Source organism: Hypanus sabinus, chromosome 1, assembly GCF_030144855.1.
Source record: "Hypanus sabinus isolate sHypSab1 chromosome 1, sHypSab1.hap1, whole genome shotgun sequence".
Lineage (NCBI taxonomy): Eukaryota > Metazoa > Chordata > Chondrichthyes > Myliobatiformes > Dasyatidae > Hypanus > Hypanus sabinus.
Genome location: NC_082706.1, coordinates 106,870,345 through 106,897,379, shown reverse-complemented (window position 1 = coordinate 106,897,379; position 27,035 = coordinate 106,870,345). Strand labels below are relative to the sequence as shown.

The 27,035-nt window shown below is 39.3% G+C and overlaps 1 protein-coding gene across 1 annotated transcript; it reads right to left on the bottom strand.

The window, feature by feature from the left end:
• Positions 1–6,660: 6,660 nt before the first annotated feature.
• Positions 6,661–20,546, bottom strand: LOC132377768 (secreted frizzled-related protein 4-like). Its single transcript, XM_059944142.1, has 6 exons — positions 20,105–20,546; positions 19,709–19,780; positions 18,749–18,814; positions 14,479–14,677; positions 9,377–9,440; positions 6,661–7,656 (listed from the first exon to the last, which is right to left on the bottom strand). Exons 1-6 carry the CDS (start codon positions 20,544–20,546, stop codon positions 7,477–7,479), a joined length of 1,023 nt encoding a protein of 340 aa, XP_059800125.1. The 3' UTR covers positions 6,661–7,476.
• Positions 20,547–27,035: the final 6,489 nt, after the last annotated feature.

The following is a 27,035-nucleotide window of genomic DNA, read 5'->3' as shown; positions in this document are numbered from 1 at the left end:
AAACTTGCCAAGAACAATCATGGTCAAAAGACCATGATCGCCCATGACATCCAACATGGCACATTGTGATGATGATAATGATCCCATATCCCTTAGTCCATCAATATCCAGAAATCTATCACTCTTTGTCTTGGAGTAACTCACCAATTGTATTTCTATAGTTCTTTGAGAGAGAGAATTCCAAAGATCACCACCATCTGAATGAAAAGGTTTTCCTCATCTGTCTCAAACTTATCCTAAACCTCATCAGCCAATGGAGATAATCTTAGAAACATAGAAAACCTACAGCACAATACAGGCCCTTTGGCCCACAAAGCTATGCTGAACATGTCCTTAGAAATTACCTAGGGTTACCTGTAGCCCTCTATTTTTCTGAGCTCCATATACCTGTCCAGGAGTCTCTTAAAAGACCCTATCCTCCTCCACTACCGTTGCCAGCAGCCCATTCCATGCACTCACCATTCTGTTTATAAAAAACTTACCCGACATCTCTTCTGTACCTACTTCCAAGCACCTTAAAATTGTGCCCTCTTGTGCTAACCATTCCAGCCCTGGGAAAAAGCCTCTGACTATCCACACAATCAATGTCTCTCATCATCTTATACACCTTCATCAGGTCAGGTCACCTCTCATCCTCAGTCACTCCAAAGAAAAATGGCCGAGTTCACTCAACCTATTCTCATAACCTATGCTCCCCAATCCCAGGCAACATCCTTGTAAATGTAAGTGGCAGATGGAACATGTAATAGTCTTCACTTCTGTTTCTTTATCAGATATTTCCCGACACTGTATTCCATCTGCCACTTTTTTGCCTATTCCAATTTGTCTATTATCTAAATGGGGAAAAAATTCAAACATCAGAGGTGCAAAGGGACTTATAAGTCCTCATGCAAGACTCCCGGAAAATAAATTTACAGCTTGAATCTGTGCTAAAGACAAATGCAATCTTGGCATTTATTTCAAGAAGAATAGAATATAAAAGCAAGGAGATCATGCTGAGGCTTGAAAAAACATTAGTCAGGCTGCACTTGGAGTATTGTCAACAGTTTTGGGCCCCATATCTCAGAAAGAATATGCTGTCATTGGAAAGAGTCCAGAGGATGTTCATGATGATGATTATGGGATTGAAGGGGTTAACATATGAGGAGTATTTGGCAGCTTTGGACCTGTACTCACTGGAATTTAGAAGAATGCAGGGGGACTTAATTGAAACCTACAGAATGTTGAAAGGACTAGATAAGGTGAATGTGGAGAGGATGTTTCCTATGGTGGGTGGTATCCAGAATTAGAGGGCACAGCCTCAAAATTGAGTGGTAACCTTTTAGAACAGAGTTAAGGAGATTTTTTTAGATAGCACTGAATCTGTGCACAGACCGTGGTGGAGGCGAAGTCTGTGGATATATTTAAACAGAAGTTGATAGGTTCCTGATTGGCAGCTGTATGGGGTTGAGTGGGATCTGGGATCATCCATGTTGGAATGGCAGAGTAGACTTGATGGGCTGAATGGCCTAATTATGTTCCTATGTCTTATGGTTCAAGGATAAGTTTTCAAATAATCTCAGGACATGCTGCAAAATCCCTCTGGAAATAGTGTGCGGAAGAAGAGACGTACCAACAAATCTGGAACATACTGAGACAATCTCAGTGGTCAGATCAGGCTTGTATTCTAGAACCTACATCCCTGGAGTAACTAATACATTCTCCAAACAATAAGCAATTTAGAATGTACATCTCTCCAGACCTAATCTAAATACATTTCCATGCGTCATTTATTGATGAACTTTTTCCATAGATTTCTTTTTACTGTTACTTTGTCTTGAACAGAGATGGTTCAGTCCTCCAAATATTTATGATTTTTTCAACTTTATTTGCAGCTACTATTAATAAGGAAATTTACATAAACTTGGCCAATAAATATTTTGTATAATCCATGTTAGTAACTAAATACTAAAAAAAAACATGAGCTTTCCTTAATTTCTGAATTCTTTATTATGGAACACTTTTCTTGCATTTCTAAGGGAAAAATTGTGTTTATTCTGCACACCATCAAAACCAGAACAGTGGGACCCTAGATTCATTGGTAACATACCATACAGAAAAAAAAGATTTTAAATAAAGAACCATGCAAATCTGTTATTAATGTTTATTTCATATTTTTATACAGAGGAATATTGAGTTCTTGAAATTTAAAAGTTGAATGCTGCTCTTAGGGCACAACACTCATCTTTTCAAGTGCAGAAAGGTCAGCCATCAATGAATGAACACCATTATGATTCATGGTTCCTTTGCTGATAGCAAAAAGAGAAACCTGCTCCAGCAAGTCCACTGAGCAAATCATCACATGCCACAAAAACCACTATAACCGAAGTTGTTGCTTCCTTGGTGCTTGTAATTTTCACCTTAGACTTTGAATTCAAAAAAGGTTCATTTTATTTTGCATCTTATTAACTATGTTTTAGGTACCAATATTGGTATTTTATTCATTTTCCACAAATATTAAGCATAATTATGTGTTCATTAATGTGCTATCTTGCAAAAATAAAAAGTGGTGTAATCTTTCCAAACTTTGAAAATCCAATTTTAATTAAAACATACACTTAGTGACCACTTTATTAGGTACATGGGGGTACCTAATAGAATGGCCACTGAGTGTATGATTGTGGTCTACTGCTATAACCCATCCACTTCAAGGATCGGCATGTTGCACATTCAGAGATGCTGTTTCGTACACCACTGTTGTAACATGTGGTTATTTCAGTTACTGTCATGTTTCCTGTCAACTTGAACCAATCTGGCCATCCTCCTCTGATCTCTCTTATTAATAAGCCATTTTCCCCACAGAATTACTGCTCACTAGATGATTTTTTTTGCAGCTTTCTCTGTAAACTCTGGAGACTGGTGCATGTTAAAACACCAGGATATCAGCAGTTGTTCTGAGATACTCAAACCATCCCATCTGGCACGAACAATCATTCCACAGTCAAAGTTACAGATCATGTTTCTTCCTCCTTCTGATGTTTGATCTGAACAATAACTGAACTGTTTGCATGTTTTTATGCACTGAGTTGCTACCAAATGATTGGCTGACTAGATATTTGCATTAATGAGCAGGTGTACCTAATAAAGTAGCCACTGAGTGTAATATCTAGATTAATAATCAGTTTGATGAATGGTCTTCAGTTTGAAAGGTTATCTTGTTCCTTTTTTATGTTTTCCCTTTTTCCAGAATTTTCTGCTTTTATTTGTTGGAGTGGCTATTGTTTGAATGTGACTGTGTTAAGAGTGGTCCAGCTTTGGCAATAACAGGCTTGGACATACACAGACACAGGCTCTGATTAAGTTTTCAGTAAGCTTTTTTTTGTTACTCTATAGCAAGTGAACTGAGAATGGGTACAGAGTTAGTGGTATGTTCCTTACGTGAGATGTGGAAACTTTGGAAGATCTCTAGACTCCCTGATAACTACATCTGCACGAAGCGCACCGAGATGCAGACTGTGTTAAGGAGCTGCAGCTGCAGCTTGATAACCTTCCTCTCATGCAGGAGACTGAAGAGGTGATAGATAGAAGCTGCAAGGAAGTAGTCACCCCTAAGTTGCAGGAGACATGTAACCTGCAAATTAACCTTTATGGAATCCTGCACAAGGATTCCCAAGTCCCTTTGCATTTCAGGATTTTATATTTTCTCTCCATTAAGAAAATGGCCAACCCTTTCATTTCTTTCTTTTTTTTAAACTTTTTTTATTGAGTTTTCAAATGATTACAGAAAGAAAAAAATATATACCCTTCCCCCCTCCCTTAGTCCCTCCTCCCTAACATCCCTATAGAAAAAAAGAAAAAGAAAGAAAGAAAGAGTGCCTGGATATCGGAAGATCCCCACATGCTCCACGGAGTTTGTAATAACTTTAGTATATATATTTATTTCTTTCCCCAAATAACCAATTATTTTATCTTCGGAGCACCTATATATTTAATCCTGTCTTTTGTAAATAAGGGCGCCAAATTTTCAAAAATGTTTCATATTTATCTCTTAAATTATAAGTAATTTTTTCAAGTGGAATACAGCTGGAAATTTCATTCTTCCAATGAGCTATACTTAAGTATGAATCCGATTTCCACCCCCTTTCATTTCTTCTATCAAAGTGCATGACTATATACTTCCCAACACTGCATTCCATCTGCCGTTTCCTTGCCCATTCTCCTAATCTATCCAAGTCCTTCTGTAGCCCCTCTACTTCCTCAAATATACCTGTAACCTCCACCAATCTCCATATCGTCCACAAACCTTTCAACAACGCCATCAATTCCATCATCCAAATCATTGACAAGTAAAGTAAAAAGAATAACTCCCAACATAGACCCCTGTGGAACACCACTAGTCACTGGCAGTCAGCCAGAAAAGGTTCTCTTTATTCCCATTCTTTGTCACCTGCCAATCAGCCACTGTTTTATCCATGCTAGAGTCTTTCCTGTAATACTATGGGCTTGTAGCATATTGAGCTGCTTCATGTGGGGCACCTTGTCAAAGGCCTTCTGAAAATCCAAGTACACAACATCAACTGATTCTCCTTTGTCTATCTTGCTTGTTAATTCTTCAAGGAATTTCAACAGATTTGTCAGGCAAGATTTTCCCTGGAGGAAACCATGCTGACTATGGCCTATTTGATCATGTACCTTCAAGTACCTTGAGACCTCATCCTCAATAATCGACTCAATCACTAAGATCAGACTAACTGGCCAATGGTTTCCTTTCTTCTGCCTCTCTCACTTCTTAAAGAGTGGAATGAGATATGCAATTTTCCAGTCTTCCAGACCCATTCCAGAATCTAGTGATTCTTGAAAGATCATTACTAATGCCTCAACAATCTCTTTAGCCACCTCTTTCAGAACTCTAGGGCATATACCATCTGGTCCAGGTGACTTATCTACCTTCAGTCCTTTCAGTTTCCCAAGAATCTTCTCTCTAGTTATGGTAACTTCACACACTTCATGCCCTCTGACACCTGGATCTTCCACCATACTTCTAGTGTCTCTCACAGCGAAGTCTCATGCAAAATATTTGTGCAGGTTGTCCCCCATTACTACCTCTCCAGCATTGTTTTCCAGCAGTCCAATATCCACTCTTACCTCTCTCACACTTTACGTATCTGTAGAAACTTTTGGCATTCTCTTTAATATTATTGGCTAGCTTACTTTCATACTTCATCTTTACTTTCTTAATGACTTTTCAGTTGTCTTATGTTCATTTTTAAAAGTTTCCCAATCCTATAACTTCCCACTAATTTTTGCTCTGTTACATGCCCTCTCTTTGGTCTTATGTTGGTCTGACTTCTCTTGTTAGCCACAGTTGTGTTATTTTTCCTTTTAATGTTTCTTTCTCTTTGGCATGTATATATCATGTGCTTTTCAAATTGCTTCCAGAAATTGCAGCCATTGCTGCTCTGCCATCATCTCGGACAGTGTTCTTTTCCAATCAACTCTGGCCAACTCCTCTCTTGGGACTCTCTAATTCCCTCTATTCCACTATATTACTGATACATCAAACTTTACGAATTTCAGGGCGAATTTGATCATATATGGCCACCTCCCCCTAACGGTTCTATTACCTCAAGGTCTCTAATCATTTCTGGTTCATTGTACAGGTATTAAAGTATACAGTATTTGGATTAACAGGGACTAATTAGGGATTGTCAACATGATTTTGTGTGTGGCAAGTCACGTCTAACTAATTTTACAGAGTTTTTGAGGACGTCACCAGAAAAGATGATCAAGGCAAGGCTGTTGATGTTGTCTACATGGATGTTGGCAAGGCCTTTGACAAGATCCCACATGGGAGGTTGGTCAAGAAGGTTTAGTCACTTGGCATTCAAGATAAGATAGTAAATTAGATTAGACATTGGCTTCATGGGAGAAGCCAGATAATGGTACTAGATGTTGCCTCTCTGACTGGAGGCTGGTGACCAGTGAAGTGCTATAGGGATCGGTACTGGGTCTGTTGTTGATTTTCATCCATATCAATGATCTGGATGATAATGTGGTAACCTAGATCACCAAATTTGTGGATGACACCAAGATCGGCGGTGTAGAGTACAGTAAGGAAGACTATCAAAGCTTGCAGCAAGATCTGGACCAGCTGGAATATAGATTGAAAAATGACTGATGGTATTTAATGCAGACAAATGTGATGTGTTGCAGTTTGGGAGGACCAACCAGGGTAAAACTTACACGGTGAGCAGTAGGACACTGAGGAGTGTGGTAGAACAGAGTGGTCTGAGAATACAGATTTAATTCCTTGGAAGTGGCAACAGAGGTAGATAAGGTCCTAAAGAAAGCTTTTGGCACAGTCACCTTCATAAATCAATACAGTGAATACAGGAGATGGGTTGTTATGTTGAAATAATGCAAAACATTGGTGAGGCATAATTTGGAGTATTGTGTGCAATTTTAGTCACCTACCTACAGGAAAGATGTAAATAAGATTGAAAGAGTGTAGAGAAAGTTTACGAGGATGTTGCCAGGGCTTGAGGGCCCAAGTTATAGAGAAAATTTGCATAGATTAAGACCTTATTCCCTTGAATTTAGAAGATGGAGGGGGAGATTTTAGAGGTATACCAAATTATGAGAGGTATTGTTAGAGTAAATGTAAGCAGGCTTTTTCCCCTGCTGAGGTTGGGTAAAACTACAACTAGAGGTCATGGATTAAGGGTGAAAGGTGAAAAGGGGAACATGAGGGAGAACTATTGCTCTCAGAGGGCAGTGAGAGTGTGGAATGAGCTGCCAGCGGAAATGGTGGATGCAGGGCTAATTTCAACATTTAGGAGCAGTTTGGGTAGGTAAATGTATGGGAGGGGTATGGAAGGCTATGGTCTGGGTGCAGGTTAATGGAACTAGGAAGATTAATGGTTAGGCACAGAGTAGATGGGCCAAAAACCCTGTTTCTATGCTGTAGTGCTCCATTTCAGATTTCCAGCATCTGCAGTTTTTAAAAATAATTTCATTTACTGATTATCTACTGGTTCTCTACATTAAACTGACACATTGGAAGAATAATATCTTAAATAAGTAATACAATATATCTATGCTATGGAAGAAATAATTCAGATGTAGAGATAAACTTGCAAAGGGCACATTGTGAACAAGCAATACAGTAAACAGTAGTAGCAGGGCAGCCAGTCACAAGACCATGAGATGGTCAGAAATGCTTCAAAGACACGTTTCCTTGTTTTGGAACATGAGAAATTAGAAATACCAGGACATTCATAGGTGCCAACCACACTGTTCAGTGAACCAATGATTATGATTAGCAAATTATTAAACTCCAGCTTTTTTATGGTGTTGATGATGCTATGATATATACACATTTCAAAATGCAGTTTTGTAATAAATGCCAGGATTATTTAGATTGAAGTGATCTGTAGCTTACTGATGCTTCTGAAGCCAAAATATATATTCAGAATGCAAGTGCACAAACTTTCCAGTTCATAGTTTTTTGGTTTCCTTCTTGCTTTTATTTTTGTTTGTTTTTCCAGGGATGCCAAGAACTTGGCTTGGATTCTTTGAGACCTTTGGACCACCACTCTGTTTACGGTATCCCGCATTTTTGTTTCTTTCTTGAGTAACACGCAACTGCCTTTGCTGGTTTAACCTTTGTTCCCAGTGCTAAGGAACACAAAACAAAATAACATAAACTTTAGAGAGACACCAACTGTTATTAAAACATATGGCGACAATTTTTCCATTTTAATCCTTATTGACAGCTGTCAGGCAACATTTATGTGTCACGTCATGCTATTGAAATTTTAACTGTGCTACGATATAATGAAAACCACATTTTGATATTCTGGCTCTGATACTTTCAGTCAGGTAGGCTATACTCAAGGTTCTTTCAGTCTCAAAGGAAGTCATTTGTCCTAACAAGTTCCATGGCAAATCACAGAGTAATAACATCATTTTCTTTTGTCTGTAGTGCTTGCTCTCTTTTACCTATCAACTTGTCCCATCTGCATTCTCTTAGCACTGACATACACCAAGGAATATTTAATGAAATAAACTTCCAACCAGCATATCAAGTTCAAATTTAAGTTCTTTGGGATATGGGGGAGGGGATCTAGAGCAACCATGAAATATACATGCACTTGTAGGAAAATACATGCACTTGTAGTCACGGGAGGAATGCACAAACTGTACAGACTGCTCGGAAAACAGAATCAAACGCGGAACTGTCAGGCAACTTCATCGTCTGTGCTACACATTTCAGAAAACCTTGCAAAATTTGACAATAAATCATTGTTAATATTTTGTGTTTCTAATTAACACCCTTCCTGTGTTAATACTGATAGCATCCTCCTGCTCTTCTGAACCCTCCTTGCTGTGTAATGAACTCTGATGCTGGGAAATGGCTAATCCTTTGTTGGTGAAGAATCGTGCAGAGTCAACAATATTTCTTTGGGAATAGAGCTGGGAATTTTGTAGTAAATGCAACTTTTACTAAATGAACTAGCTTAATACTTTTCATTATGAGAATCTTTTAGATTTTAAAGGTTGTATGAAAAGTAGAAAGGCAGAAAGGACTAGGAAGGAAATTCCGGAGTCCAGGACTAGACCATTTGAAGGCATTGCCAACAGTTGTGCAGTGATTAATTTCAGGGATGAGTGAGAACTGGAAGTGAGGGAACTAGATGTACTGAAAGGTTATAGTTCTGCAGAGAAGGGGAGGAGCATGCCATGGAGAAATAGGAAAACTTTAAATGAGGTGTTGCTTATTTGGGACTTCATGGTGAAGATGATAATCTCAATGAGGCCATGGGAAGCAAGTTTTTAGTGCCCCCAATTTTATGAAAAGAAGAATGAGAAAGGCCAGCCAATTAAATGTTAAAATAGCCAAATGTAAAGGCAACAGAAGAGTAAATGAGGATTTCAGCAGAAGATAAGCAAAGGCAGGACCAGATGGCACAGTCTCAGAATAGAAGGACATCCTTTAGAACAGAGATGGAAAGTAATATTTTTAACCAGAGGGTGGTGATTCTGTGGAAGTCATTGCCACAGATGACAATGGAGGCCAAATCACTTGATACATTTAAAGTGGAGGATGGTAGGTTATTGATTAGTAAGGGTGTCAAAGTGAAGGAGACAGGAGAATCAAGCTGATGAAGGAAAAAAAATTTCAGTCATGATAAAATGGCGGAGCAGAGTCAATGGACAGAATGTCCTAATTCTGGTCCTATGTCATATGATACTATCCATAGAAGTGTTCTGCAATCCGTGTAGATTTTATACAATACAGTGCTTTAATACTGACAGGACGGCACACATTATTATAACTAGTATTGAAAAGTAATTAATTTCTACTTCTGGAACTCTTTTGGTACTTGTACCTTACCTTGAACCGTTTCACCCATTGATCTCTCCATTTTTCAACTAAACAGCCATTAAAGAGCATCAGTCTATGAAAAATCAGAAATAAAGCATTAAGAACACTGCATAATATTCTGTGGAAAGTAAGTATTCCAGAATCTCTCAAGAGATTTGACATTTTTTAATTCACAAAATAAGTGAAAGTTATGTACAATAATCAATTTAGATGTCACCAAATGTTTAGACAGAGTGGCCTTTCACAAATTTGATCATTTTTCAATGCCTTGGGAGAGGGATGGAAATGAAAAGAAAAGCAACAATGAGATGCCCAGAGTGACTAAAACATTTTTTGATAATGATTTCCTTTGTTCTTTCGATTTACTTACTGTACCTCCTATTTTGGTTTCATTACAAATCTCAGTGCAACTTCCTTAGGAAGTAATATTAAATCATCTCTGATTTCTGTGAACAGGAATAGCTGCATAACTGTATCTTGTAGGATATCTTTACCATGTTCCAGCACTAGTGCAATATTGCCATCAGTTATTACTCCTTTTGCTCTGTTTGGGTAGCCTGTAACCTGATGGCATGAACATTGATTTCTCTAACTTCTGGCAACTTTCTCCCTTCCCTCTTCTTCTGTTCCCCACTCCGGCTTCCCCTCACCTCTTCTCTTCTCCTCAACAGCTTCTCACCAACCCATGGTGCCCCTCCTCCTTCCCTTTCCCCATGGTCCACTCTCCTTTCCAATCAGATTCCTTCTTCTTCAGCCCTTTACCATTTCCACCTCTCAGTTTCATCCCCCTCCCCCGCCATTAGTGTATTCAGTTACAGACCTGAATTCATTGTTTAGTCATCACTCTCAGCCTAGGGCATAACCTTTGTGAGAGGAACAAAATATCTGAACTGTGCAACAACATGCTAAAGACAGAAATTCCTATTACCACCCTTGTATGATTCTTCAAAGAACAATGACTTCATGATGATAACACACACAAAATGCTGGTGGAACACAGCAGGCCAGGCAGCATCTATAAGGAGAAGCACTGTCGACATACTCAGCCCGAAACATCGACAGTGCTTCTCCTTATAGATGCTGCCTGGCCTGCTGTGTGTTCCACCAGCATTTTGTGTATGTTGTTTGAATTTCCAGCATCTGCAGATTTCCTCGTGTTTGCACTTCATGATGATACCCAGTTCTCAAATAGAAAGACCTGATGTTTGATTATCTGTCAGTGTAATTGCTAACTTGAGAATAGCATTCTTTGTAACAACACTGCATAATGTTGCTGAGGGAGGAATCCTATTTGTATGTTAGGACAGCATTTTAATCCAAACAGCCATCTGGAATAGTCCACTATCATTACAAATGTAAGAATATTATGCGCCAGGGGAGCCCAACAATAGAGGGCTGCTGCTGGCAGTGCTCACTACACTCTGAAAGCTAATTTCATGCAGTAATTTATACTATGGTGCTTTTCTTGTTCCCACCTGAAGGTTAGATCTCTTTTTCAGGAAGCTCACAAAAAACAATTCATGCCCTTCATACCTGACAGAGGATGCAGTGTTAACACACAGTTCTCAGACAATGGTTTTACACATCTGGTATTGCTTTGACTGCACAAATGATGGACTCAAAATCTTTGCCAGGGCCAGTAGACAGCCAACTGTCTCACCTTCCAGTCTAGCCCTTCACTCTAATGGGATTTTTCTCTCCTTGAACCCCCCCATCTCACTTCTAAGAACCACCCACTGGCCAGAAGTTATCGAGAGAATCTTGACCAAGGAGACATGGATTCAAGGTAGAAGAGGTTGGTCATTTAAAAGAGTGGTGCACAGAAATCTTTTCCTGCAGAGGGTAGGTAATAGCTAGAATTTTCTGTCCCAGGGAATAGTAGACATTAGTTCATTAAAGTGGTGTTAGGATTAAAAGTTATGGGACCCTGGCACAGAAGAAGAGCTCAGGCCTGGACTAAATCTGCCATGATCATATTGAAGGGTAGGATGGACTTGTAGAGCCTGGTGGCCTGACCCCTGCTCCCATTTTCTTGCATATTTCCACCAAACAATCGTACTTACAGCTTAACATCACTACAACACTCTTAATCATTAACCATTCTTGGCACAGGTATTGTGGACCAAAAGACCTGCACCATACTCTTCTATGCCCTATAATCAACTATCTACATCAATAAAGCTCATTTTTAATATGTCAATGCACTATTTCAGCATTTCATACTTAGTCTGATACAAGCTTCACAGTCTCATCTCATTGCACAACATTGAAAGCAGATTGTCCAAATAAACACACAATGACATAAATCCCTCTCTTTTACATGACAATGTGGCCGTAAACAGGTTTGCAGAATATTCCATATATACAATAACGTGACAAGAAACAGGAGTTTTAAAACATTTATTTTTCTCTCAGAATTTCTGTAGAAGTGAATTTCATTCCCCATCTCATGTTTTTGGATAGTGGTTTTGTGGATTCTGTAAGAGCAAACTTCTGTACCCTAAATGGCTGTTGAACAGGGTCATCTGTATATCATAAACAACAGAGGTCCCAGGACTGATACATGTGAAAAACTACTGCTCGCAGACCTCCAGTCAGAATAACACCCCTCCACAAATACCATCCACCTTCTGTGGCCAGGATAATCTTGTATCCATTTTACAAACTCACTTTGGATCCATGAATCTTAATTTTCTGAATCAACCTATCATGAGGGAACTTGTCAAATGCTTTATCAAATTCAATGTAAGCAGCATCCACTATAACACACTTACTATGTCACTATAACACAATACCATGATTAATTATATTAATCCTTTCCTCAAAAAACTCACAGATTTGTGAGACATGACCTCTCCCATTCCCATTCAAAGTCATGCCAACAATCCCCGACATGTTTATGCTTTTCCAAATGCAAGCAAATCCTAAGAATTTTCTCCAATAATTTCCCTACCACTGATGTACACTGGCCTACAATTTTTCTGATTTATCCCTCTTGCCTTAGGGATTGATTGAAATAAGAAAATAATACATAAAAACAAAAATAACCTATTTATCTCAACACCACTTACTTGCATCATAAAGGTGACACAGCACAATGACTGAACTAAGGACAGAACAAAGCATTTGAAGACACAAAGTTGGGTGGTGCAGTGAATGGATTTCAAGAAGATATTGGCAGATTGGCAGAAGGAACTGACAGGGGATTAAAGTTAGTTCTCAGAAATCCAGAGTTTCGAATCAGAATCAGGTTTATTGTAATTGATTGACATGACCTGAAATTTGCCAGGAAGAATGAAAAGGGACAATCAGAATCAGATTTAATATCACCGGCATGTGACGTGAAATTTATTAGCTTGGTAGCCGCGGTTCAACGCAATACATAACATAGAAGAAAAGAATAATAAATAAATCTGATTCAGTATACTTTATACAGTATATGTATATTGAATAGATTAAAATCATGCAAAAAAACAGAAATACTATGTATTAAAAAAAGTGAGGTAGTGCCCAAAGGTTCAATGTCCATCTAGGAATTGGATGGCAGAGGGGAAGAAGCTGTTCCTGAATTGCTGAGTGTGTGCCTTCAGGCTTCTGTACCTCCTACCTGATGGTAACAGTGATACAAGGGCATGCACTGGGTGCTGGGGGTCCTTAATAATCCATTTTCAGTAGTAGTACTGGAGGAAAGTTCAATTATAATGTTCAAACAGGAGCTGGAATGTGCGTGCAAGGAAAGGATTTGTATAGCTTGAGGAGAGAGCACAGGTTTAAGGTGCTTGGGAGTAGGTACAGAGGAGATATCAGGGGTAAGATGTCAGGAGTGGTGAATGCGTGGAATGGGCTGCCGGCAAAGGTGGTGGAGGCAGAGGCAATAGGATCTTTTAAGAGACTTTTGGATAGGTACATGGAGCTGAGAAAAATAGAGGGCTATTGGTAACCCTAGTAATTTCTAAGGTAGGGACATGTTCGGCACAACTTTGTGGGCCAAAGGGCCTGTATTGAGCTGTAGGTTTTCTATGTTTCTATGAGAGGCTGGGTATTGGGACTAGATGCATTGCTCTTGCAAGGAGCAGATACAAGCTCAATGAGCTTGTCTTTTTTCAATGGTGTAACCCTTCTGATCTTCTTACTCCTACTTTTATTTTGACTTGTTATTTAACTAACCCTCCAGACAAACACAAATGAAAATTCAAAATATGCAAAACGTTAGTGTTGATCCTAAATGTCGAAGTTGGGGATAACATTGTACAGCACAGTAATGGTCTTTGCCAACTCATCCGTGCAGATAGTGAAGTCCATCTGTACTGATTCCATTTGTCTGTGCTAGGCCTGTAACACCCCTTTCATATCTAAGTAACTGACCAAATACCTGTTAAACTTTTTAAATAGTATCTGTCTTTACCACTTCCTCTGGCAACTCATTTTGCAGCACCATCACTCTCTATGCCATAAACCTGATCCTCAAATCTCAATTAAGTTTTTGCCTTTTCATTTTAAACTCATGCCTTTAGTCTTAGGCTCCCCCACTCATGAGAAAGACTAACCATCTATACCCGTCAACATTTTCAGAGAGCTATGAACTTGTATCCTACACGTTAACACTCCTGGTCCCTGCTATTTGCTGTATACATCCTGTCAGAATTTGATGTCCCAGATGTATAATATCCATGTGTAAAATGAAAAGTTATGTAAGCTTGATGCATCTTAAATATGAAGAATCTTAAGAGTAATCAAATCTGTTATTTAACAGTGCTACTCACAAACAGTATGGATCACTCTTACAGTCTCTAAATTTTATTCCATGATATCATAGCCAATGCAGAGTAAAATTTGGAAGTTCTATAATGATTAAGTATACAAGTAATATAAATAATACAAAACAATCCAGTTCCATTATCATTCAACTTGGCCTTCCCATGATGTTACATATGTTGAATTGTAGTCTAAAAGAGAGCTATTTTCAAATGTTATTACTCTGAAAATCAATCTGTTTAAAACTATGTTACAAAGTTACAAAGTCTGTTACAAAGGTGCTGATTGTCTGGTCAATCAGCAGACAATCTTCATTCCAAGCATGTGAAGTTTCATCAAAGACCAATACCACTTACCGTGAGTGGAGAACATAGCACATGATGAGCGAGTCCTGATTGGGTGGCAGCTGAGGACACAAGCATGAAGAATTGGTGAGGAGGGTTACGTAAGGTTGCAGGATAGGTGTTGATGATTTGAAAGTCTCTATCACCTCCACCACTGTAATGATTTCATTACAGCCACTTCTGCTCACTTCTTTTCCTTTGGCCCGAATAACTTAGGTGAAAATAAAAAGACAAAGGAAAACTCAGGAATTACTTTCCAAATCATTGATATGTTGTGTTCAGGAAATCACGACTCAAAGTCTGTTCAGTAACACTTAAGCAATTTAAATTGCTTAATTTCAGGAGGCAATTTCATTCAACCTCAATTATAACCTTTATTCTAATCTCATGTTGACCTTAATCTTTATGAAATCTTTAATATAGCAACAATTATTCTGAAAACATTTTGATAATATAGCTATCAAATTAAAAGGCTCTAATAATTAGCTTTCATTTTTTTATATATCACAATAAACTATTATCTTCTACAATTTTAAATACTTGGCTATAATGGATTAAAAGACTGTTAAAATAATACTTTTTAGATTTGAAGTCCGCCAAAACTAATATAAGTTATTTTTTCTCTCCATTTGAAGAATCCGAAGAATACTTCCTGAAAAAATTCCTCTAACAATTCAATACTCCACCAGCACAAATTTTACATTGTGGAGAGGATGAGGAGAGGATGTTTCCATTAGTAGGAGAGTCTAGGATCAGAGGGCACAGCCTCACAATAGAAGAGCAGCCCTTTAAAACTAAAAGAGAGGAGGAATTTATTCAGCCTGGAAGATAGTGAATCTGTGGAACTCTTGCTGCAGACACCAAGTCATTGGGTGTATTTGAGGCAGAGGTTCCTGATTGGTAAGGGGGAGAAAGATAATGGGGAGAAAGATAATGGGGAGAAACCAGCAGAATGGGGTGGGACAGACTCAATAGACTGCATGGTCTAATTCTGCACCAATCTTATAACCAATTGAAAAATTCTCATTTTAAAAGTGCAATTAAAATGTGTGAAAATGGATGTTCCAACAATGTACGGATTTTGGTGTTCTGATTTGAATAAAACATCAAACAAAGCAGAGTAAATGCTGCTCTGTACAACCCCCATTTCTCATATTTATACTTGATTTACATCATTTATGGTCTTCCATCAATCCCATTCTCCCACTTATTTTTTTGCATCATCTCTATCTCATACATTCATTAAATGCACTCTGATTTGCCTACCACCCAGCTACACTAAGAGTAATTGCAGGTAGCCAACTTGCCATTCAGTCAGCATGCCTTTGGGATATGGGAGGAAATCAGAGCACCTGGGGAACCTATGCATTGGCAGGCAGAAAATAAGACTCCACTAGACATTACGATCATACTTGGTCATTGGAACATTCAGGCAGCAGTACCAGCTACTGTACCTGAACGTACCATGTGTATTTGAATACCAAAGGTGAAAATGTTGTTAAAATCTGGTAAACAGCATGCACATCTCATGTGCACAACCAAAACTGAGAAAATTATTGCATAGCAATTTTCAGATGCATCTTTTCAACTGGTCATACTAATGCCTAATCCAGACTAGTTCATTTTCAGTGCTTTGATGAGACCATTTTGCGTGCGCATGCGTGTGCATGTGTGAGCAGTTAAGGTCTCCATGTCTGGAGACTCTACATCATAACTAACAAAATTGATTTCTGGGAGACAGTGGTAGGTTGGTTTTGAAGAACAAATGAGCAAGTTCACCTACATGTACCAGATTCTAGAAGAATGAGGAGGTTTTTATTTTGGAGACATACAATATTCTAAGAAGGATTAATGGGGAAGAGTGGAATGATGCAGATCATTGATACTAAAGATGAAAACTATTAATTAGATATGATAAACACAGAGACATGGTTCATAAAGGAGTTTAGTATATTTAATAAGGATACTAAATCCCTTAATAGACAATGTCTCTGCATTTATCTTTAATAATGGATAAATCTGCACTCTTGGTTAAACATTTGGAGTAGAACAGACTTCTATCATGATTTTCCCCACTCTATCTGGTAATAGGCATAATGCTAACAAACTGGAAGATTGTTGATATGGTACCATTGTTCAAAAAAAAAATTAGAGCAAGTAAATATGGTCCTTGATTTCACTTGCCAAAAAAAATTTAAGTATTGGATAACAGCTTAACACTGGTGGTGGACAACCTACTGGAAAAATAATTCTGAGTAACAATAAAAATCAGAATTTATTAGAAGCAGGATAATCAGCATGGAAATGTAGAAGGACTAATGACAGAATCTTTTGAGGAAATAAAAAAAGAGGGTCAATTGGGAATTAGCATTTTATACTGTCTATATGGCTTTCAGGAAGCTATTTGATGAAGTACCACATGATGGATTCACTTGGAAAGAATACACTTTATTGGATAGAGGGAAAATGATTAAAGGATCGCCCAGTGTGAAAAAGAAGGGGGTAGTGGTCAACGGTTTTAATTAATGAAAGGCTGAATGTAGTGGGTTCCTTGCTTTTGAGGTATGATTTGATCATAAATGTAGGGACAATTAAGTAGTTTGTAAAATCGGCAGAATGGATGGTGGAGGGTAATATAGTTCTGGACTGCATAAACACAGAAATGTTTAAGCTTAGAGAGCACAGAAGTGCAAAGTGGAAATCATTCTGGAAAATGTGACATGATGCAGTAGGGGAGAGCAAGCAGGTCTAGGGAATCCACAATGAATGATATAATCTTAAAAAGTAAAAAAAATAGTGGGATGCTAGACTGTATTTCCATGGAATCCCAAGGTGACAGGACAGGTTGATAAGGTGCTTAAGAAGGTATATAGAATATTCATTGCCAAGGAGCACAACACAAACTCAGCAAAATCACACTGGAATTGGATTAAAATCTATCACATACAGTACAGGCCATTGTAAAGTGGGTGCAGAGAATTAAACTGATATTACCTGGGCTGAATAATTTTAGTTAGAATGAAAAGTCACCTAGATGAAATATTAAGTGAGGTGTAAAATTATGAGCAAATGAGATACCATTAAGCTGGGATGTCCATTGCCTCTTGGAGAGAAGTCAATAATGAGGGGACATAGATCGAGAAAAATACTGGAGGGGAGTTAAAGAAAAGAATTTACCTAAATACAAGCGATTCTGCAAATGCTGGAAATCTTGAACAACATGTGTAAAATGTTGGAGGAACTCAACAGTTCAGGCAGCCTCTATGGAATAGAATAAACAGTTGATGTTTTGGGCTCAGACCCTTCACCAGGACTGGAAAGAAAGGGGGAAAAGGCAGAATAACAAGATGGAAGGGGGGAGGGTTACAAGCTGGCAAATGATAGGTGAGACCAAATATGGGGGAAGGTGGGTGTGTGGGTGAGGCAGGGGGGAATGAAGTAAAAAAAAACTGGGAGGTGATGGGTGTAAGAGGTAAAGGGCTGATGAAGCAGGAATTTGACAGAAGAGAATAGAGAACCATCAGAGAAATGGAAGGAGAGGCACCAGAAGGAGGAGGAGAAGTAATGTGAGGGTAACCAGAATGGGGAATAGAAAAAGGAGGGAGGGGAGTTCAAAGGAGTTCTAAAAAAACACAGACAGTGGTGGGTTCTTGGAATGCATTGCTTGAATTACATTGCATAGCAGTGCAGGCATTTAAGAGGCTGTTAAAGGCGCATGAATATGCTGGGAATGAAGGGATATGAGTACCGAGCAGGCAGAAGGGATTAGTTACACATTTAATTAGTTTGGTATTACACTGTGGGCTGAAGGAGGTATAGTTCCTCTGCTATACTGTGTATAGTCTATGCTCTATATTTAAACCTTGGATTTGGGCTGAGGTTTTACCAAAAGAGTTAGGGAGAATCTATAGTAAAGATCTTCAGTCTTTTGGGGTGAATTTCACTGGACTAAAGAAATAAATGCTTACTGTTGAAGTTACAAAACACAAGTTATGTTCAGTTCAAATCTGATTAGTCAATACTAAGTGCCACGTGTGTGTGCTAATTGGGATAAGTGCTTGAGAGTTTATGAAGGTGCTCAGTTTCCAGCTTCTGAAATTATAAAACGTAACGATGCATCTCTGCAATCAAACAAGAACCAGGACTGCTGCCAATTGTAAATGCAGTTACAGACTTTAAGATCTAGAAGCTGTGTTTGTTTAAAAGAAACTTCAGCAGTAGGAATTCTGCTATGGTAGATTTTACAACAAAATACTACCTGATAGAAGTAACCATCACTTACCATAGTTATAATTCTTGCCCAAGTACACTTTTAGTGTTGGTTTAACTTTTCTACATTTACACCGATCTGTTAAAAATAGAAACTTATTATAATTAAAGGGAACAATTTAATGCTGAAGATATATAAATAATAAGGTGCTAGCATTAAACAACTGCACTGTCAGAACCAATAATGGAAAAGGAATAGGAAATATTGTATCCGTGTAGTTTAAACAGGACAGGGGACCAATAGGATAGGGTCCTTTAAGAGACTCCTGAATAGGTACATGGAGCTTAGAAAAATAGAGGGCTATGTGTAACCCTAGGTAATTTCTGAAGTAAGTACGTGTTAGGCACAGCATCATGGGCCGAATGGACTGTATTCTGCTGTAGATTTTCTATGTTTCTAATAAATGGTTGTTGTACTTTATAGAGGCACAGTGAAACAGAGGGGCATGTGGAAATATCTAACGATTCTCGTGTAAACCAAAATGTTCTAAATCTGTGAAATCTTTTTATACATACTGCAGTATGTATGATTGATTTTGTTTTAGAACTCCCCCCCCCATAAAATAAAACGAGTTAGAGTGATATAGTAGATGGATTCGCTCTTCTCACATCTGAATAGTCACAACGCTTGCAGTTCACTAGTACACACGAAGAGCTCCACGGGGATGTGGCGAAGGACTGAAGTTTGTCTGCCTGAACCCTATTCACTAATGGTACTCGATTCTGCTACAAATCATATCTGCCTCTTCCTTTCCGGATATAACCAGCGTCCATGATCGATCAACGGTCCATTTTTTACAATAATTGAAACAGTTCGCCACGAACCCCTCCGATGGATCAAAGAGGTGAAATGCCCTCAATTAAAAAAAAACTTGTGTTTTTTCCCTCACTCTCTCTGGAATAAAGACCACGCGAAGCGATACCACCATTACACAAGCAGGCCGGATAAAGGCTCCAATTTCCGAGCACTCACTTGAATTCCAACTCTTACACTCAGAAGCTTTCGGGACGACCACATCTCGGGTGAATTCCATCCACTTTGCATCTGGGGGCGGAAATAAGAGCGCAAGGTTGAACTTATTACATGCATTGCCGTCTCCACATTTAGTTAAACACAAGGTACAATAAAACCTTGGCGCACCTGTGATATTTGTAATTAACGAATACTAGTAAAAAGTAATCACGATTCTTTCTGATGGAAATTGTAACATTTTCTTTTTACTTGGGTTTTATTTGAAATAACATTTTCACGTTTTAAGTGGGAAGAGAACCAGAATTTAATATGTTATTGATGGGGTGTAGATATTCTGTTTTAAGTACAGTATTTACTAAGATCTTCACTAAAAACCACGAACATTTGATATCTCACCCTGGGATAAATCGGTGACAATTGCCTCGGGAGCGATGCAGACCCCTCGGTCGTACACGGGTAGGTCGCTGCATGCCAGACTCTCGGGCCAGCTGTGGTTGTACCTTTTCAGAATAGGCTCGCAACCATTTCTTGCACGTTGGCAAACGGATTTACATGGTTTGATGGGATCGTGCAGGAATTCAAAAGTGCAGATGGGCGCGTACATTGCGCAGAGAAAGAAGCGCAGCACTGGACTGCATCTGGTGTCCACTAAATCCTCGTATTGCTCTATAGCCAGAATAGCATTCTCCTGGGTGCTGTGGTGTAGATGGTTGGGCATTCGCGTGATATTCCAGGGCATTGCTTTGCACATCGGGATCTTAATCGGCTCGCAAAGAGCTCCCTGCACGAAGACTCGGGTACCAAGCCAAAGGCAGATTGCAGCCATCACTGGTAACATCTTGCAAAGCGCCGATCAACTTACCAGCTCTAACACGGTATATATACCGTCTTGTGTTAAAGTTAAAAAAACACATCGGTTCAGGTACCCCGCTTGCAATTAAGTGGAGCAACCAATTGAAGGCTAGCGGTGAACTTGACAGTGCGTGAAAGGACTGCCTGCCGTCAACTCGGGACCCTCGGGAGCTATCAGGTTAACTGAAAACACGCCCGTGGAAATTATGCCAATCCGTCCGGCGTCTGGTGAGCCACAGAATGGCGTTTTAAAAACTTGTCTTTTTAACATAATTTCTATCTGCTTTCAGTGCTCTTAAATTTTATTGACCTATGATGCAGATGTAAATATTATACCGCTAAAAAATGTAGCCTATGTCTGATGCAGCAATCCAACTTTAGGATTCAAAGTTGAGAAATTTGGATTGGGTAAAATCAATCTTAAATTCTTACAACAGGGGGTTTCAAGATACATTCCTAAATGAAATCTACCATAAAAGATGAACATGGATAAGGTAGTCCGAGAGCTTTTCCTGAGGCGGGGGCGGGGGCGGGGGCGGGGGGAGTCTAACATTAAAGAGTTTAAGATGAAAGGGGAGAAAATTCCAGGTAAATCTAATGGTAAGTTTCTCTACACACAGGGTCAGTGAGCTGACTACAGGTCCTACAGTTCTGATCAAAAAGCTCCAAAATCTGGGACCCTGTATCTGCCTCTGCAACTGGATCGTCTACTTCCTCAATGGAATACCACAGTCTGTGCGGATCCGAAATAATATCTCCCCACCTGGCTGATAATTAACAATGCTCATCTCAAGGATGTGTGATCAGCCCGCTGCTCTACTCTCTCTGCACCCATGTCTGTGTGGCTAGGCACAGCTCAACTATTGTTGGCAGAATTTTAGATGGTGACAAGGAGGCTTATATGAGTGAGATGTATCTGTTGGTTGAGTGGCATGGCAGCAACAACTTTGCACTCAATGTCAGCAAGACCAAAGAATTGATTGTGGTAGGGTAAGATGAGGGAGCACACCAGTCCTCATTGAGGGACCAGAAGTGGAAAGGGTGAGCAATTTGTAGTTCTTGGGTCAATATCTCTGAGGATCTATCCTGGGCTTAACATCTCGATGCAGTTACTAAGAAGGCATGACAGTGGCTAGATTTTATTAGGAGTTTGAGGAGAATTGGCATGTCGCCAAAGACTCTTACAAATTTCTACAGGTGTACCATACAGAGCATCCTAACAGGCTGCATCACCATCTAGTATGGGGTGGGGGGAAGCGCTGCACAGATTCAAATAAGCTACAGAAAGTTGTAAATGCAGTCAGCTCCATCTAGCCTTGCTAACATCCAGAACATTTTCTAGGAGTGATGCCTCAAAAAAGGCAGCATCCATCGTTAAGGATTCCCATCACCCAGGACATGCCCTCTGCACATTGCTACCTTCAGAGAGGAGGTACAGGAGCCTGAAGGCACACACTCAATAATTCAGGACTAGCTTCTTTCCCTCTGTCATCAAATTTCTGAATGGGCATTGAACCCATGAACACTAGCCCACTACTTTTTCCCCTTCTTGCACTACTTATTTAATTTAAATTTAAAGAAAATATAATTACACTGTATACTTACTGTAATTTACAGTTTTTATTATGTATTGCAATGTACTGCTCCCACATAACAACAATTTCATAACATATACCAGTGATATTAAACCTGATTCTGATTATCTGGAGCATGCTGCCAGAGGATACCTAGAAGGAGATAAAATTACAATGTTTAAAAGGCAGGTACTTAGTTAGGTGTAGTGGGATATTGCCTAATTCAGCCAAATGGGATTAAAACAGATAGATATTACAGGTGCAGGCAAGTTGGACTGAAAGGTCCTGTTTCTGTGACTCCATAACTCTACTACTTTAGTGATAAGATATCAGAGGGGAGGGGTGCAGTGAGACCCTGTACACCAGTTGATTAAGTAAGTAATTAGATTCAGTAGGAAGTTAAGGTGGCAAATGATATACTAGGCTTCAAAGCAAAAGGAAGTGTACAGGATGAAGGATACCTTAATAAGATTAAACAGACCTTGGTGGCACTATACCCAGAATACCGTATGCAATCTTGAAGAATGAGGGCCTGCAACTAGGATTTGCCAGAACAATTCTGGGATGGCAGAGCTAACATATAAAAAGAGATTGGTTTGAGTTGTATTTGCCCAAGGTTAGAAAAATGAGAGGAGATTTCAGTGCAACTTTTAAAACCCTAACATCACTGGACAGATTTGATGCAGGAAAGATGTTCTTGATGGTGGGGAAGAATGGAACTAGTGATCAGTCTAAGTATATGGGGCAGACCATTTCAAATTGAGAAAGGAGACATTTCCTCTCCATAGAGTGGTCACTCTGTGGAATTCTCCAGCACAGAAGATAGTTAAGGTGTGTTATGGGTATTTTTTCCAACTAAATTAACACCATATACAAGTTTTTTTCTCTCTATTTCAGTGCATGTGACAATAATAAACTAATTCCAATTCCAATATGACTAAAATGTAAGAACATAAAAAGGGAGTAATTTGGCTCCTTTGGTCAACTCTGCTGCATGATCAAAGAATGGATACAACCTAGAAAGAAGCAATTTAGGCCAATATGTCAGTACTCGCCTTCTAACAGAACAAATTTCTAGTTCCACAGACCAGTCCATTCCCTATGGCCTTGCACATTCTTCTCCAACATACATACATATCCATTTTTCCCTAAAAGGCCACATTGGACTTTCTACCACTACATCTAAAGACAGTGCATTTCAGATGTTAACAACAGCTGGGAATAAAGGTGTCCTCATTGAATCAGAGTCAAATGGCACAGAAACATCCTTCCCACATCTTGGTAATCAGACAGCAAGCAGTTCTCCTGCTCAGGTCTAACCAAGGTTTTATAGATTTGATGTTTAGCCTCCTTACTTCTGTATTCAGTGCCCCAAATAATGAAGACCAGTATCCCATGTCCCTTCCTCTCCACGTTATCTACCTGCATTGCCATCTTCAAAGATACATGGACTTGTACTTCAAGGTCTTTCTGTTTGTCAATACTCCCTAATGTTCTACCATTGATGATGTGTATCCTAGCCTCACTGGTGCTTCCAAAATGCATCAACTCAGATTTATCTGTACATGGATTTTATGAGAGTTGATTAAACACCATCTGCTATTTTTCAGTCCATTCCACAAACACACTAATATCTCTGTTCAGCCTGAGACAACTTTCCACACTATCAACAACTCCACCGATCTTTATGCCATCTGCTAACAATGATCATGCCTCTCATATTCACATCCAGTTTATTCAGGCATTACCAGCGAGGGCCCAAGCACAAACTGTTGTGGGGCATCACTAGTGTTAAAAGATCAATCTTCTACTTTTATTTTACGCATGTAACCATTCATTCTTGATCCAACAAAAGTAGACCCAGATTTTCAAATTTATCCTTTTTAGTGAAGTCCTTTAGTCCATCACCCATTCCCACAATTTTTTCAGGACCTTCCCTAGAAAGGTTTAGAAGCTTATGGGCCAAACATAGCTAAATGGGACCGACTTAGATTGGAATCTTGATCAGCATGGACCAGTTGGGCCAAAGGGCTAGTGTCTGTACTGTATGACTCTAAGACCCTCTCCTGTGGGTTTTCATCCTCCCCGTAATGAAAGCAGCCAAAAATGAACATATTACTTCAGGTGCTGTTTTATAAAGGTTCAGTGTGGATTTTCTACTTTTTAATCTTTGTTTTTATGGTATATGTTCTTATCTACCTTTATATGACTCTACCGATAAAGTCCAGAATTGTGAGTGCTTTATTAATGCTTTCTCAACCTGTCCTGCCACTTCCAGTGATTTATGCACACATAGTGAAATTCCCATTGTTCCTGCACCTCCTTAATATCTATTATTTTATGTACAGTTCTGATAGCCATACTACAGTGAGCATGTGATTAAGCTGGAGAGGGTGCAGGAGAATTTCACTGGGATATTGCCAGAAGTGGAGAGCTTGGGTTATGGCTGGTACACTGGAACTGCTTTCACTAGAGTGAAGGAGACTGAGGTGTGGCCTTAAAGACATTTCTACAATCATGAAGGGAATAGATAAGATGTATACTTATAGTCCTTTTCCCCAGAGTAGGGAGGTTTAAAACTGGAGAGTGTGGGTTTAAGGCAGCAATTCGCAACCTTTTTTCATGCCATGGACCAATACCATTAAGAAAGAGGTATGCAGACTCCAGGTTGGGAACCTTTGGTTTAAGGTGAGAGGGGAAAGAGTTGGAGGGGACTTGAAGGGCAGAGGCTTCATAGAACATAGAACAAGGAGCCAGTGTAAATGTTAAGTGTGTACAATTATGAAGTCTACAATACATTTGGATATGAAAGGTTTAAAGGGCCAGATGCAAGTACACTGACTAGCTAAGGAAGGCACCTTAGTGAGCATGGGCAAATTGGGCTGATGGGTATGTTTCTGTGATGGTTAACTCTGATTCTATATTGCCCCTTCTCATTCTCAATGTAAAAGCATCACCTATAATTTCTTCACATTAAACATCATTTACCACGCCTCTATCCACTTCAATTGTCTGTCTATATCCTGCTGCAATCTATCATTCTTTTCATAGTACGTAATGCCATACCATCTGCAAATGTGGTTTGATTCCACATGTCTAAGTCTCTAATATAGACACCAATCCCAGGGGAAGTACATGATTCACCTACCTCTCATCCGAACAACTACTTACCACATCATCCAAGGAGCTTTGGATTTGTTTGTTTTACCTTTTTTCTCATGGGAATGACCTTCAACTATTTCCAAACCATCTCCTTCTTAAAGGCAATGTTTTGTTATAGTTTGGTCTCTCATTCAATTGAAATTAGTCTTCCTCCAATTATTTTTTTATTTTGGACCACCTCTTTTCCTTTTTCATAACTCACCAAAAAATATAATGCAATGATTGTTATCGTCTAAATGTTCCTGTGCTGAAACAGGGCACTTGATCTCTCTCACTCCCTCGAACCAGATCCAGAAATGCCTCCTTCCTTGTTCTACCAAAAACATACTGCGCTGGAAAATTATCCTGAACACATTATTTACCCTCAATACAATTTATAAACTCTTCACCCTTTTTAATAAAGCCACCCATTAAAACTTGCTTTTTCATTTCTCTAATTTTCCTGCTCCATTCCTTCTCACTTGTGGTTGGCTTATAGAACAGATCCAACTCTCTTTACTCTTTCTGAAAACATTTTCACTTTCATTGTATATATTTTTACTTATTTTGAAATACAGCATGGAACAGGCTCCACCATCTAGCAATTTACCTATTTAACCCTAAACAGGGCAATACACAACGACCAATTAACTTACTGACTGATACACCTTTGGCCTGGGGGTGGAAGCCGGAGCACGTGGAGGAAACCCATGCACACATAGGGATATTTGTGCTGATTTAATTTAATATCAACTGTGTTTTTACAACTTGTATTAGTTTTGTTACCTTTAGTTAGAGCTTGTAGTTTTTCCTTACTCTACATGCTGCAAAGAAGTTGGTCCTGTTTCTGTTGGAGTGCAATCCATTCTGATGTTCCTTCTCCCTCAGAAATGATCCCAATTCCTCAGGAATCGGCTAACCTCTTACACACCTTCAGCATTCATTTGCTTCACTTTCGCAAAGATTACTCACTACAAAGTCCTCCATTTTAACTTCTTCCCAAGTCTTCTAAACTCTGCCTGCAGGACCACATTGCTCTTTGCGCGGTGGTTTAATAATATCACCCACTATCTCAAGCCCACCTGCTGATCAATTTCCATATCCTCCAAAGACCTATTGATGTCAGTCTTGAATGTACTCAACAGTGTTCACATCTATCACCTTAGCATCATAGATTCATACAGCATGGAAAATGCCTTTTGGCTATCTGATATTGAAATTCGGAGCAACAAACAATCTGCAACGTTTTGATGCAATCCTCTCCCCAACCCCGATGATGCTCACCTGGGCATCCATCTACATTTAGTTAGAGCTTTCTGCACCACGGTGTTTTCAGATGCTCACCAAATAAAAGTTAGTTTGTTTTTCTTAAGTGTTGTCACAGTGCCTGCCTCCATCTGTCAGTCCTGCACAAACTGACACCTCCCAGTCTCCACCTTGCTGATAGGAATCACATGCCACTTTTCCAACTCATCACCTGCAGCCTATTTAAACTCAGCTCTCATCCACAAGATTTTGTGTGGCAGTAATGCACCATTCAGCTGGGTGCCAACCGCCGTAAAACAAGAACGAGAGATGGAAGATTTTGGTTATCCATCAAGCCAGCCAACTTCCATCAGTTGCTCCAAGCCTTCAGTTACCTTGTCACGTTAAGCATCTTCTCTCTGTTTTGTGGCCTGTTACTTTGTATTTTATTGAAGTGACCACTCACTGCTAAATTGTCTCTGCTCCCCCATGGCTTGGCCAAACCTCCTCTAAGT